This window comes from Electrophorus electricus, chromosome 11, assembly GCF_041902795.1.
Source record: "Electrophorus electricus isolate QZ-2024a chromosome 11, ASM4190279v1, whole genome shotgun sequence".
NCBI lineage: Eukaryota > Metazoa > Chordata > Actinopteri > Gymnotiformes > Gymnotidae > Electrophorus > Electrophorus electricus.
In genome coordinates this window covers 23,771,758-23,786,331 of record NC_137507.1, presented here as the reverse complement: position 1 = coordinate 23,786,331, position 14,574 = coordinate 23,771,758, and the positions used below count along the sequence as shown (strand labels likewise).

The following is a 14,574-nucleotide window of genomic DNA, read 5'->3' as shown; positions in this document are numbered from 1 at the left end:
AAATCGAGGATGTTGATTGGTGAGACATGAGCCCAGGGAAATCTATAAAACAGTTATTAGTGAGAGGTAGAGGAGAATCTAAAAGTCACAAGTGTATGTCTCAAGAGGGGGTATAAGGAAAGACTTGGAATTGAAATTGTATCATCTTGTCAGTGGCTCCTGACAATAAGGAAGGTGAGAATATTATACAATAAGAATAGAGAGTTTAGGAACATAAATTATGATGAATTTATTGGTGGAAGTACTGAAATATAGTTTAATAAGTTATACTACAAAACTATCAGGAAGCACTTCTCTAGGAAAAAAATCATATAATATTCAATTTGATGTGAATTTTATGTTTTTAAATATGATTTTCTTGTAGCAAATGCATATTTAGTGCATTTTTAAATACAGTTAAACAAAATGATTGTGAATTGAATTACCTTTGGTCAAAAATAATTCTGAGTTTAGACCATGGTGGTGGGCATAAATGAATATAAATCAACAAGAAAAAAAGGAAAAGTCTCCATGCAAATAGTCAAATTCTGTAAGTCCTGTATCTAAAGTAGTTATGTTTACCTACACTTTTTAAATTGTGTGTCTGACAAGTATTATGAGATTAGCGTCTAAGTTCTTTTTACAGTGCTCATAGCTCATCATATATTATGTAATCATCCAACTTTGGGTGTTTTTGTCATTTTCTAAAAAAAATCTTTTTTAGAAAAAAAAAACCCATGAATTTTAGCTTGATCAGTGTCAGAACATTTTTCTTTGCAGGATGCTTCATGTGTCAAGGCTTGCCTAATTGAATTTCCAAGGCTTTTTTAAGCAGCATTTTCCTGTAAACTATTCCTGGTGGGGGTTCGTCTGAGTTTAGCCGATTATCGCCGTATCTCCTGCCAGGATGGACGTTTGACAAATCTGCCGTTGCCAGGCTGGTGATTGGGATGGTTCGCCTGCTATGAGCTCCTCCTCACATGGAGTTTTCCTGAGGGACATGGTGCCCCCTCTGTTCAGAAATAGCTGAATTATTTCCATCTCTTTGACCTTTTTAATGAAGACAAGACAAGGCCTGCACACATGCCATTGCCTGGGAAGGTCAGGACAAACCCAGTCTCACATTCGGTCAAACAAAGTCCTGAAAGGCTTCATGCAAAGATTTGTCTGGTCTGTGTATATATTTGTGCTTGTGTTTTTAGATTTGTAAGGATTATATGTTCTTGCAATTGTAGTCAACTGTGGCAAAACTCTGTGTGTGTGTGTGTGTGTGTGTGTGTGTGTGTGTGTGTGTGTGTGTGTGTGTGTGTGTGTGTGTGTGTGTGTGTGTGTGTGTTTCAGATGCGCATTTTGGAATGTGTGATTCTGTCTTGTGTCTTCATGATGAACCCACCACACTTCAGTACATCTACCATCCAGCAGCAGGCAAGTGAGAGGATGAGAAGCCATCACTTTATACTGTAAAAAATTCTGAATATCTGAATCAGCAACACTTCCAAAGTTACATCTAAATCATAGCTAAGCAATTTATGATCTGATCAAATGTCTGTAATGACATATCTGATGGCCTTCCATGTTAAAAATGGCTCAGTGAAGATTAAAGTTTATCTTATCTGGTCTGTATAAAATTCTATCCACAGCAATATGCACAGCATATTAATAATATTATCATAATATTATATATTACTATGTTATTATTATTATTATTATTATTATTATTATTATTATTATTATTATTATTATTATATATTGCAATTTGTGTGACAAGATTACAGATAAATTGTGGATTTTTTTTACAGATATTGGCATACTCTTTTCTGGACTAATGCCAAATGCAGAATTCAAACTGAACTTGCAAGCAATTACTTTACACTTTCCATGAAGAAAAACAATCTAACTGAAACACAACTGCGCATGGAAATAAACCACAATGCGTAAACAATAACATGACATTAAACGACAATGGAATTTATCTGTGAAGTCGAGAGTTTTATTTATTTGTTTATTTATTTGTGAACAACTCCTTTGGCGCGCCTCTGCCTCTCTTTGCCCGCGTCCACAGAATCAAACGGCACGATCTGGCAGCAACGCGCTTTCGGTTCACGTCGCCGTGGAGCCGTGCGGCCAAGCACGGAACAGCAACGAGGCTCGGCGGGGCCAAAAGGGGATGAAAGGTTTTCCTGGGGGCAGAGCACCCCTGGACCCGCTGTCTGTCAGCCCCAAAAGACACAGACTGAGGTAAGGCTTTGGGAAAAAGGTCGTTGTGTCCACTCATTTGACTTATCCGTACATATCCATCATGCAGTTACCTATGTGAAAAGATGATGCTGAGATCACACAACATCTAATTGCGTGCAACTTTACCAGACACTGTTATGGTAACAGACGGAAACAGCCGCAGCTGACCCGTCAAAACAATCCACTCGAGAGAAAACATTTCCCTCGCAGTCCAGTCACCCACTACAAATAGATCACGCTGTGGAATTTCTCCGCGGTACAAAGTGCCAGGACCACCGCTTTATTCCGAATATTAAATAATGGATAAAATGTATATGAGTAAATATTATAAACTATAAACTATTATAGGAATAGATAAACTGGCCCGTAACAATGGAAACAAACGAGAGAGAGAAAGACATACCTCAGTGTTCATAAAACAAAAATGTCTGAAAATATATGTTTGAGTCTAATATGCTAACATCAAAATGAAACATTAATTTGACTCAAATGCACTAAAAACTGTTATAGCTTACGTTTTTATCCTGAACAGAATCAACGGATCCCAGAAAAGACGTCCGGGGGCAGATTCACTTGATCGGATCACGACCAGACAGAGCAATTCTATAAAATCTGGTGATAATAACTCTCCGAACCCAGCTGAAACAAGCAACAACGGCCAGCAGAGATCGGATTCAGTTGGCACCAGAGAACACATTGCGACCACAGAGAAAAATCCATCTGACCGTGTCAAAATTAGATTTTCTAAAGATAGCGCCAGGACTGGCTTTGGTATTCCAATTTATCGTATTGGGCTAGGACGTGTGACAACCAGAAGCTAGAGACAGTATCTGTTTCTCTCTAAAATTGAACATTTTGTTCAAAACGTTTGCATTAGCAATATTATTGTTGATTGATAGCCTATTGTGATCTAGGTTTGAACTTGGTCATCCCGATGTGGGAATTACTCTGGACTCTCAGTAAAACTGACACGTGAAAACGTAGGAAGATTGTAGGCAATGGACTTTATTTAATGAAGGAAAGATCTAATTCTTTAAAATAATTATAACATATCTTATTTAAATAATCAGATGTCTGAATTAAGAAAGTAAATGTTACAGAAATATTAAATGAAGGCCATTTGTCAGTAATCTGTCCGAAAATAAAAATATTTTAGCAATCTGTCCATGATTTCCAGAAGTAATATTTACACCCCGGTTTGCGCGTTGTCTGCTCAGTCTTGGTATTTAAATCTTCAGACGGATCCGTTTTCTGCTGTCTTCTCACGACGTCTCTCTCATCTGACATATGTTCTTTGAAGGGTAAGTTATTGACCAGGTGGTTTTGATTAATGTCCTTGCCCCATATGGCAGCTTCTGGAAAACTGTAGTTTTCAGGTAACTGTAAATTAAAATAGATTGTTATTTCACACTTTTTATCGACCAAATGAAGCATTTTGTACACAGATGTCATCAAGTTGTTGATTAACGTCTATATAGAACTTTGTTTGCTGATGCAATTTTTGCTTTTGTTAGATATATTTCTCTGTATTTTTAATCGTCGTAAAACTGACACTCACTGGTCAGCTGAGCCAAATGCGCAAATGAGTTCACTGATGGAAATTAAGACGCAAACTGTTAAAGCATTTAAGTACCTCGGAGAGCTCCACAAGGCAACTCTGTTTTCAGAGCTTCAAAAATATTAGATTAGTTTTTTGTAGAATTTTACCAACATCTTAAATCCTTACTTGTTCAATGTTAGAAGTGATGTGTGATGCATCCATATCTTGATTGAGGAGCAGGCGCGATGGCACACCCAACGTCCAAGTGACTGTCAGACCCAGACACATGAATACTAAAGCGCAGCGAAACGGCATGCGAGGCATGGTATCAGTCTTATTGAAGGATCTGAATGAACAATCTATTGTATGAACTCCTGTCAAAAGATCACTTTTAACCCCAACGGTATGGTTGCTCTTTTATATCAGTCTTGACGTCATATGGGCTAGGCTGATTCTCATTTTCCAAGATTCACATTTATCATTAATTTGGCCATAAAACTCTTATTTGTGAAGTATATCTCCATAGAAGAGTACACAAGGACTACGTCAATGCCAGTTAGAATGTTTTTGTGCAATCTCTGTTGGATTAGTTTCAGTTATGGACATTATTTCCACTCAGTGGCCAGATGAAGTTTGCTGGAGTTTAGTGATGTTGTGAACCCTTGCCATAAAACTATTCTTTATATGTATGCCTAATAATTATGAGTGCCAAGGTTGGAACATTCACATAATAAACTGTATAAGTCTATATAATGATTTAGGTAATTTGTTAACATAAAAAACAATGCAGAGTGAAAAGAATGCCAGAAAAAGCCACAAAGAGAGAGAGAGAGAGAGAGAGAGAGAGAGAGAGAGCAGACAGTAAGTCACATTTACATATAACAGACTGTTTATGACCAATTAAGTAATCTACAATTACACACATTGGTGTGTTTCTAAGGTGACTCTACTGAAGACATTTACAACAGCTATAGCTGTAATAAATTAACAAGAAAAAAGACACCATTCTGTGTATTGGTCCCAGTGACCCCAGTACTCACATTACTCCATGTCACCAGCATTTTGGACTGACTTGCAGTTAATCTAAAGTGGTTCTTTTCTCAGAAGACTGCAAAGTGTGCTATGCTGAAATGAACACAACAAATAAACTGCTGCGAAAATCATTCCAAGAACTTTTAAAGACCACTGGTTAGCTCACTGGTTAGCTAACTTCAAGCACTTTAAGTGTATATACATAGCAGAGCAGAAATATGAAGCCAAATGGAAGACAATGTGCAGAAGGAGCTGGAAGTTGAATTGTCTAAAACAAATGTGATAAATTATTTAATTATAATATTATAGTTGGTGTAATTTTTATATATATATATATATATATATATATATATATATATATATATATATATATATATATATATATATATATATATGTATGTATGTGTGTGTGTGTGTGTGTGTGTGTGTATGTCTGTCTGTCTGTCTGTCTGTCTGTCTGGTTGGTCTGTCTGGTCTTACAGTCTCAAGTGACTATTTTATCCATATATAAATTGTACATTGTACATAGGAAGATGATTTCAGGGAGTAACTACAGTGTACTGTGGTTAAATATGCAGAGGTAGTAAAACTTTCAGGGAAAAGCTTTCCAGAGAAATGTCCTTAGAAAAGCTTTCCAGAGAAATGTCCATCAATTGTGCAAACAAAGTGTTAGTGAAGTACCAGGAGGTTCATTCCCTAGAAGCACTTTGCATACACTGCTGATGTAGGACCTTTGTCTGACATGTCCTGTTTCTCTGGAAAGCTTGTGCACTTCTTTACCATTTTTATTACCGCTACATCTTTAATTACAGTACACTGTAGTTACTCTCTGGAATTTTCTTCATATGCTGCTTTGCAACAACATCTGTTGTAAAAAGCGCTATATAAATAATTTTTGATTGATTTTTTTTTTTATTGATTGATATGTACAATTTATATATGGATAAAATGCTTGAGACTGTAAGACCAGGCAGACCAATCAGTGCACCCCCTGGATTGACTAAAGAAAGTCTATGATTCAATGGATCAGCCCATGGATCCTGGAATGCTTGAGGCTGTATAATATCAACAGGACTCTAAGAGACTTCATCAAGAACTCAGTGGAGCTATGGAAGACAACCACAGACCAACTTCAGGCCAATAGCACAAGTCACCATCATGTGTGGAATTTACCAAGGAGATGCCCTGTTCCTGCTGCTGTTCTGCATAGGCCTGAACCCCCTCAGTGAAATCATCACCAAGAATGACTATGGATAACGGATACTGCCTGAATGACATCAAGCTGTATGCCAGAAATGAATGAGACATCAACTCACTAATCCATCTCACCAAGATATACAGCAATAACATCGGAATTTCTGTCAGACTGGATAAGTGTAGTTGGATGGTTACAAGGAGAGGGAATGTAGCTAAAACTGAGAAAAGAACAAGATCCTAGCTATCAATACTTTAGCTCTTCCAGTCATCATACTCTGCTGGCATAATAATCTGGCAAAAGGAGGAGATAGAAGCCACTGACATCAAGACAAGGAAACTCCACACAATGCACTGAGGGTTTCATCCCAAATCCAGCACTCTGCGACTGTACACTTTGCAGAAGAAGGGGGTGAGGACTAGTGACCATCAGAGCCACTATCCATGAAACAAACAAGATCCAGGAGTACATTAGGAAAATGGCCCCAAGTGATGAAGTGCTTAGGGAGTACCTCAGACATCAGACAGCAGAAACCCAAGGAGGATGGGAGTGAAGAGGAACAGGAACCATCATGGGAAGATACCCTGCACAGTATGTAATACCAGCAAATGGTGGAAATGAATAATATAAAAAAATCATACCAATGGCTGGAAACAGTTGGATTGACGGACAGCACAGAGGCACAAATCTTAGCAGCACAGGAACAAGCTCTGAATACAAGATCAGTAAAGGCTGGGCTCTACCACACCAGGCAGGACCCCAGATGCAGGCTGTGCAAAGATGCCCCTGAAACAATGTAGCACATAACAGCAAGATGCAAGATGGTAGCAGGTAGAACATACATGGAATGCCATAAACAAGTGGCAGTTGTAGTATACAGAAATATCTGTGCCAAGTACAGGCTGGAAGATCCAAGGTCAAAGTGGGATACACCCCTGAAGGTGGTGGAGAATGACCAAGCTAAGATCCTGTGGGAGTGCCATATACAGACAAAATAGTAATGGCTAACCAACTGAACATAATAATGATAAACAAACAGCAGAAGAGGGCCATAGTGACAGATGTAGGAATCCCAAGTGATAGCAACATCAGGAAGAAGGAATATAAAAACTAAAGAAATACCAAGAGCTGAAGAAGAGCTAGAAAAGATGTGGAAGGTGAAGGCAGTGGTTCCCATTGTTCCCTCTACTGTGAGTATGCAGTTAATGACAGTTAACATTGAGCATGCTGTGAAAGCGCTAAGGAAGTGGTAATGCCTGACTTATTATCAGTGTAGCATGACTGTAATTCCCCACATCTTTCTCTCATCTTAATGCATTATTTGCATGAAACATGGCCATAAACTGTATTTATCCTTGTGGCTGCAGAAACCCAGAAACCTAAAAAGAAAAAATAATATTTTGAATATTTTATGACTGTCCAGAGCAATACTTTCTTAAAAATTCCATAATGTTTCCTCAGCAGTGTGTCGAATTAAAGAAAACAAAATCGATTACAAATTTACAGGTATAGATTTATAAAACACAAGAACAGAAAACAAATTCTTGGCTACATATTGCTAAAACGAGGGCGTGGATAGCTTTCTATAGGTGCAGTTTATTATAAACGGATATTACAGATCATTATCCATGGATATGGATTATCCTTCCCCAGAAATCAAAACAAATAAATAAATAAATAGAAAATCACAAGGGATGGCTCTGCATCCCTTACACTATGATGTGACTACTAGTCCATGTATACATCACCACAGCATTTAATTACCCAAGTGCACAGGCCAAGTGTGGACAAATGAGACAGGACACTAATTCAATACTAAGGATGCAATGGTACATGTATTTGTCCCAAGCCATCAGGCTATGCATGTTAGTTTGGTGCATTCAGTCATATGGAGAATACACAGAAGCCTACGTGCACAGATTGCTGAATATAATGTGGAATCAAATTTCACAAATGCGTGTTCCACTCTAAACCTTAAAATGTAATCTGTTAGCAACAAACATGCTATGCAAAGCTTAGCTCTAGCTTGTTGGCATCTGACTGAATCAGTAACACTGTGGCGAATGCAAATGACACACAGCAGCTAGAAGATCTGCCTGCTTCTTTCAAGTCAGCTGTGTGGGAAAATTTCAGGGTGCCAGTTGAACTGAGTGGTGGACAAGGACAGTGTGTCAGCACCGTAGGGTATATGTGCAGAAACACATGAACATGCTAACATATTCAACAGAATCAACCAGATGTGTTAGCTGACACTTTTATTTTAAGTGACTTATAATTGTGACTGAATATAAGTCAAGCAATTGAGCATTAAGGGCTTTGTGGCCCAACAGTGGCAACTTTTGCGAGCAGTGGTAGAAACTGAACATTCGACCTTCAGTTCACTAATCAAGTACCTTAGCATTAGGATTCTTATAGGTATAACCTGTTGCATTTGCCCAGCCAAGGGAGTGAATCCCAGTCGCCCATGGGAGAGGCAGCATTGTCACATATTACACTATATGACAGTATGACAGTAATAGGAATAAACTGTAATTTGCATTACTCTGTTCAAAATAAATGAAAAAAAAAAATCTGTGGTGTATACCAAACTGCGACTTCTATACAATTGCACCGCTAGTCCATACTGAGAAGAATGTTAAACAACATAAATGTAAAATACCACTTTTTACGACCAGGTGGTGGCGGTAAACTATATTGGTTAACGTAGAAGAAATTCTCGGAAGTACGTTCTCTCTTTCATTAACAGAAATGGCAGTCTTGTAAAGGAAATAACGTTTGAGCTCAAACACCTTAATTGATTTAGGATACATAATCGTATTTTTCTGAACTGCCTTAGTCACAATGGGAGGCGGCGATCTTGTAAGTACTGAGCTGGCTAACTCCGAGTTTGTTCTTGGTGTTTAGCGATCCCAGCTAGCTAGGTTAGCTAACAAAAAATTTACCAAATGTCTTGGCTAGCTAGCGTTAGCTATCCAGCTAGCTATTTTGTTAAATATATTGTTAGGTTACGTTCTCTAGTATAGGTACGCCATTCCAATGTGGATTTTTGCTAATTTAACCTAATTGGTTTAACTAACTAGCTAGTTTCCTTATTGAGACTTTTAGGTGGAACTAAATAACTAGCCAGCTTGCCGTAGAAATCATGAAAATAAATAGCCAAATGGCTAGTCAGCTTGCCATAGACGTAATGGAAGCTAGCTAGGTTAGCTGACGGCGTTACTATGTTAACGATGACTAAACGTTAGATTGATACTGATGTAGCGTTAGCTAAAATCACACTGATGGGCTACTGAACTTAATGGCACGATGTAGAAATTTCTACGCGTTTGCCTTTGATTATGTCCTCCAGACTTATGAAACGAGAACATCGTGGATGTGTTTGAGAGTCGTTGTCATTGTTCCTCCCCTTATCCCAGAACCTGAAGAAAAGTTGGCACCCGCAAACGCTCAAGAACATCGAGCGCGTGTGGAAGGCAGAGCAGAAACATGAAGCAGAACGGAAGAAGATTGAAGAGTTGCAGAAGGAGCTGAAAGACGAACGAGCTCGAGAAGAAATCACGAAATTCGCGCAGGAAACGGGAACTTTAAAGTGTGTGGTATATTAAAGCATTTCGCGTGTTCACTTAATTTATGTAAGATTAAACAGTACACGCTGTTAGTCAGTCGGCATGATTATCTCATGCCCTGTGCCGTCATCTTACTCTAATACAATGAGAGTTTTCTTTTTGCCCCGTATACTGCCAATCAAAACCTCCACTTTGATGTTTCAGAAAGAAAGATGAACGTCTGGACTGGATGTATCAGGGCCCATCAGGGCATATCTCTCGTGAGGAGTACCTTTTGGGTCGTCCCATTGACAAGCAAATCACACAGCAGTATGAAGAGCAGGAGAGTGGGCCATCTGCTGAGACAGGTCTCCTGCCTGGCTCTATATTCAGCACCGCTACTTCAGTTTCTAGCCTTGACATGGCTGCCAAGATAAGGGAAGATCCACTTTTTGAGATTCGGTGAGTTATCAGGGTTTTGTACCCTTTTTCACTCTTCATTTATATCAAAAATAAGTATTGCAACACTAGCGCTCTTGTCCATTTTTAGTAAACGCGAGGAGGATAAAAAGAGAAGTGTTCTCACAAACCCTGTTAAAATGAGAGAAATTAAAAAAATGGTGAGTCATCTAAAAGCACTTTAATGAATATTGAGTTGTTTGCTCTTTAACATGTTCCTGTACATGGATCAGGTTTTGTCTGGGGCGGAATTGCAGTGCTTGCGGATTCTTTATAACCTAGACTTAGACTCAGGCTTAATGTGGATTTGGGCCCCATAAGCATTAGTATTCAGTGTCATTAATACAGACTGCTTTTTTTTTTTTTTTACATAGTTGCGTCAGAATATTGAAAAGGAGAGGAAGAAGAGAAGAAAAAAGGACAAGAAGGGGATGAGAGAAGAAAAGAAAAAAAGAAAAGAGAAAAAGCACAAAAGGAGGAGTTCTAGCTCTGACAAGGAAGACAAAAAGTGCCGGTAATGATGGGACTGTAATTAAATAGTTTACTGTGTACAGTGTTGTTTAAGCTTTTTCATCCTCAGAGGTATTCGCTGTATTACTTATTGTGTGGACAGTTTTGTTTGCTGTTTTTAAGGTTTATTAAGCACGTTGCTTATTTAATTCAACATTTTTACATTGCCTTAGAGGTTTTTAAAACAAATTGTTTTCACCGTCAGGTCAAAGGAAGAAAATGGATTTGTCACAAGCTCTCATTCAGATCATAAGTCTAGCTATGGACTTCAGGTGTGTTTGGTCTTTACTAATGACTGATAAGGTAGCCTTATTCTGAATAATACATACACAGAGACAGCCTTAGCAGATTGAAGCACTACTGAAAACATTCTGTGACCATAATTTACCAGTGTTAACTGGTGTATCTTATTGCAGTTACCAGCCGGAAGATCCCATCAGTCTTTAGAGTATCATCATGCAGATCACCGTACAAGAGAGAGGAGTCACTCACCACTGGGCAACCACTTCTCCCATGTGGAGGACAAGAGGCCCAAGCCCAAAGCTCCCAGCCCCCCCAGACACAGAGACCGCTTCCACAGACCCCAGTACACCAACTACAGCAAGTAAGCTTCTAAATGCTTGTACTAAAGAATTTTTTTTTCTTCGAGTTAGCTTTCAAGATGGATTAGACCAAGTCACAAGATTTTTTTAAGACAACGACTGTATTTAATGTGTCCAGAAAATTGACTTTTCCTTTTTTTTCTGTATACTTTGCAGTACTGTCAAAGTAAACCCAGGGAAAGTAAATTAAAGTTAACTAATGTTTTTGCACTCATCGATGAAGAATAGTGTTTTTATCAACAATTGTCTACTGTTGGCCAGTTTTGGGAGAAGTGGAATGAGTGACAACTAAGGAAAAAGACACAAGCATTCAGTGTATGTTCTTTATTTAAGTCTGAGGTATCACTGCCTGCCACACTTTTTCAGACGACTCTCGGCAGAAGAGCTGGAGAAGAGGAGGAAAGAGATGATGGGCTTTGCCTGTGACCGAGAGGAAGAGAGAGAAAGCAATGTGCTGAAGTACAAACGACAAGATGAAGAGGAGAGAGCCAGAGACGGCACCAGATACGGCCGTGACGCCGGTTTCATACAGTGAGTGACTATTCTGTTAACCAAGGACTAGTGCACACATTTACAGTTTGGCCACTCTCCACCCTGGTCATCCCTGGTGAGTTTTTTGTTTTAAAAGTCCCTTTTGTGATCTTTTTGTACACAGCAATATGAAGCTGGAAAGTGCTTCCACCTCGTCACTGGAGGATCGAGTAAAAAGGAACATGCACTCTATTCAAAGGACCCAAGCATCTTTGGAGAAGAACTTTATGAGACGATGAGCATGACGAAACCTACAGTTATCAGTCTTGAAACAAGAAATCAAACTTGAATCAAAGAAATCAAACATCAGTCCAATTTTGACTGATGACGCAATCAGTATGGCTTGTTCTTGGCATGGAAGCATCACCCCTGACCAACACACCAAAGCCAAGTTCACCAGCAGTAATATTACCACAATGCCACAACTCTTACTTGTAGAGACACCTAGTAACCCTTATTTTAAATGTTATTGAAACCTGTGTATAAGTTTGACCTTTTTGTACAGTATGAAAATGTGTAGCTTAGTTTTTTTTTGGCGGTTACATTCAAACGTTTAGTCTTTCTGTTGGGTTTTAATGCAGTCTTTATAGTTAACCTTAGTGAACTCTTCATAGTGTGTTTTATGATGTAAAAATAGTGGTATATAAAGCATGGACTCATTCTGTTCCAAGTGAATGAATGATTTTTCATTTGAATGACTCAAAACCTAGAATATGTAACTTGGACATAATTAATCACAGAAAAACAAGCCAACATGCATTCATGCTGTAATCAGTTTATTTTAAGATGTTTGTGCTTTAGAATAGGATACTTGCACCTAGGAACCTTTTGTCCTACAATTGCTACATTTATGATGATTACAGAGGCTCAGGTGTGCTGTGGAGGCTGAGCCTGTCAGCTTGCATCTGGGGCAGAGCCAGTAGGGGAGGGAAAAGGGAACATGATTGGCAGCATATCAGCAGAGGAAATCATGCCTCTGGGTGCAGCTCATTGGCCAGCTGGAGTCAGCACGCTGTCCGAGACTTCCAAAAGTAGTTCATGCAGTTGACTGGCTTGGCTGTCACCGAGTCCCTCCTCACAAGCTCCATCCTGGTCCGAGGGGCATCGTCCACCTGAACGGGGGGCAGCTCAGCATTGCTGAGCACCCACTGGAGTTCAGGAATAGTGAGTCCCTCGGGTATCTGAACAGTCAGAACACAAAGGTACATGGTATCATTCACTGAGAAGGAAAGAAAGCGACCATCTTAAGAGTAAGTTCCGCTAGTTAAACGTGCTTCAGTACTCTGAGCCAATAGCGGTTTAAAGAGAAGTCTCCATCATTATTTAACTCTTAAGTTCAAAAGAAGATGTGTGGTTAATGCTTAATGTAAAAACTTAAATGAGTTTTCAGTATTGCCTAATGTCTGTCAACAGCTGTCCAACATCTAGAGCTAAGAGACAATGAGAAAATGTTCTTAGCCTTACCTCTTCGCCAACCGGAGCACCACGGGAATTTTCCAGAGCAGGATTCAAAACCATGTGAGATCGACTACATGATATGACACCCACAGCCACGGCCAGACACATGAGGGTCAGAGAGAGATTGATTGGTGAAGAAGGCATTTCTTCTGTCTGTCTTGAACTGGTGGTGGTTTCAAGCTCACAAGTGCTCCTAAGGTGCTCTGTTCCTTGTCTCTATTCTCCAGTCACCAGGCGTGTCATTTATATCGTTCCCCCCTTCCTTTTCTAATGGAATTACTTTCACCAGCAGTGGTTTTATGATGCATAACTCAAGTAAATCATAAAAATGTTCTGGTCTCCACTGGGTTCCACTATTTCACGTTATTAACACAACCAAGGCACAAGGTTGCTAATCAAGATTGCATCTTTTTTCCATCCTTAGCCACTTCTAGAGGCACAACTAATTGGTAATGCAGCTTAAGTCAAACAAAGTGCTTAGAATAAATTAGTACACAAACAGACCAGCATGCTTCAGTTTATTGGGGTAAAGCATCTCACCCTCATAAACGGCTAATGGCTGGTCCTCACATTATTGTGTTGCCAGTTACCTTTATGTAGCTCAAAGTCTGGATGGTTCACTTGTGCACACAAGGTATAATACCAGGGATCAGCTTGCATGCCTTGATGTGTCTAATAATAAGTGCTGATGTAATTTGGACATTAACTCTCAACAGTAACGTGACAGTTTTATTCAAGTAAACGGTCTTTGCTTTAAGTCAAAATCATTGCTACACTTTTCATTTTCACAGTCAATGAAATCTGGTGCATGGCCTATACACAATTACAGGACCCACTTAACATCAGAAAAAAATGAAATGACCAAGAACCCAGCGAAATTGGACTGTGCAGAGAAACCTGTGTATCCATGTGACTACCTGAATCACCATTAAAGTGCCAATAAAAGCTTTTAGCAAACAAACCATTTATCTTGTGATGCCAGTGCTAAATTAACCATATCAAATATGTTTGGATTGTTTTTGTTGATGGAATTCGTCTCAGCCACCCCCTAAGGTTTGCATTAGGTGCATAACTGTGAGACATCCACACATTTTTAGTTTTGTTGGATTATATAAACCATACAAAGATAAATGTGCTGACAGAGAAATGATAAGAATTTAGTGGTCTGTATTTAAAAAAAAAAAAAAAAAAAAAAAAGACAAGCTAATTTTATTGTTTTAAATCAAATTCATCTTGTTTTTCCTCCTAATTTAATCATTATGACAATTCCCACCCACCATCTAGCTAGAGTCCCCCTGTCATACAACAACCACTAACCAGGGCGGGGGTAGCAGACATATCCTCTGAGAGAAGGAAAGCATAAATACACAAATGTATACAATTGGCTAGTGTCACAGTGAATGATGTGCAGAGTGATGTTATCCCACCCACTCTGAGAGTAGCATCAATTTGCTCCCTTGAACTCCCAGCCAAAGCAAAATGTTC

General features: G+C 39.0%; 4 protein-coding genes across 5 annotated transcripts; 2 read left to right on the top strand and 2 right to left on the bottom strand.

Moving 5' to 3' along the window:
* Positions 1–92: 92 nt before the first annotated feature.
* On the top strand, positions 93–3,358 carry LOC145659935 (uncharacterized). 2 transcript variants are annotated; one of them, XM_081723637.1, is made up of 5 exons: positions 98–174; positions 886–1,080; positions 1,321–1,404; positions 2,042–2,217; positions 2,750–3,358. In XM_081723637.1, exons 2-5 carry the CDS (start codon positions 1,063–1,065, stop codon positions 3,036–3,038), a joined length of 567 nt encoding a protein of 188 aa, XP_081579763.1. In that variant the 5' UTR covers positions 98–174; positions 886–1,062; the 3' UTR covers positions 3,039–3,358. The 2 variants fall into 2 exon arrangements, with proteins under 2 accessions (XP_081579764.1, XP_081579763.1); XM_081723638.1 differs by lacking the exon at positions 886–1,080 and having other exon boundaries at positions 93–174; positions 2,750–3,355.
* Positions 3,359–3,364: 6 nt separating this feature from the next.
* On the bottom strand, positions 3,365–4,125 carry sst2 (somatostatin 2). The gene is made up of 2 exons (XM_081723917.1): positions 3,944–4,125; positions 3,365–3,597 (listed from the first exon to the last, which is right to left on the bottom strand). Exons 1-2 carry the CDS (start codon positions 4,079–4,081, stop codon positions 3,370–3,372), a joined length of 366 nt encoding a protein of 121 aa, XP_081580043.1. The 5' UTR covers positions 4,082–4,125; the 3' UTR covers positions 3,365–3,369.
* Positions 4,126–8,685: 4,560 nt separating this feature from the next.
* Positions 8,686–12,306, top strand: cwc25 (CWC25 spliceosome associated protein). Its single transcript, XM_027031905.3, has 9 exons — positions 8,686–8,843; positions 9,401–9,573; positions 9,755–9,991; positions 10,080–10,149; positions 10,363–10,502; positions 10,704–10,770; positions 10,915–11,102; positions 11,467–11,631; positions 11,756–12,306. The coding sequence occupies exons 1-9, from the start codon at positions 8,826–8,828 to the stop codon at positions 11,868–11,870; spliced, it is 1,173 nt and encodes a 390-aa protein (XP_026887706.3). The 5' UTR covers positions 8,686–8,825; the 3' UTR covers positions 11,871–12,306.
* Positions 12,307–12,621: 315 nt separating this feature from the next.
* Positions 12,622–13,233, bottom strand: LOC113591454 (somatostatin 2). The gene is made up of 2 exons (XM_027031957.3): positions 13,096–13,233; positions 12,622–12,812 (listed from the first exon to the last, which is right to left on the bottom strand). The coding sequence occupies exons 1-2, from the start codon at positions 13,231–13,233 to the stop codon at positions 12,636–12,638; spliced, it is 315 nt and encodes a 104-aa protein (XP_026887758.1). The 3' UTR covers positions 12,622–12,635.
* Between the last annotated feature and the right edge of the window lie 1,341 nt (positions 13,234–14,574).

Coding starts and splice junctions, on each gene's coding strand:
- cwc25 (XM_027031905.3), top strand. Junction 10,503..10,703: donor AAGGAAGACAAAAAGTGCCG/GTAATGATGGGA, acceptor TTTCACCGTCAG/GTCAAAGGAAGAAAATGGAT. Junction 11,103..11,466: donor CAGTACACCAACTACAGCAA/GTAAGCTTCTAA, acceptor ACACTTTTTCAG/ACGACTCTCGGCAGAAGAGC.
- LOC113591454 (XM_027031957.3), bottom strand. CDS start 13,233: ATGCCTTCTTCACCAATCAATCTCTCTCTGACCCTCATGTGTCTGGCC. Junction 12,813..13,095: donor GTGCTCCGGTTGGCGAAGAG/GTAAGGCTAAGA, acceptor CTGACTGTTCAG/ATACCCGAGGGACTCACTAT.
- sst2 (XM_081723917.1), bottom strand. CDS start 4,081: ATGCCTCGCATGCCGTTTCGCTGCGCTTTAGTATTCATGTGTCTGGGT. Junction 3,598..3,943: donor TCACTTCTAACATTGAACAA/GTAAGGATTTAA, acceptor TTTAATTTACAG/TTACCTGAAAACTACAGTTT.
- LOC145659935 (XM_081723637.1), top strand. Junction 1,405..2,041: donor CATCTACCATCCAGCAGCAG/GCAAGTGAGAGG, acceptor CCGCGTCCACAG/AATCAAACGGCACGATCTGG. Junction 2,218..2,749: donor CCCAAAAGACACAGACTGAG/GTAAGGCTTTGG, acceptor TATCCTGAACAG/AATCAACGGATCCCAGAAAA.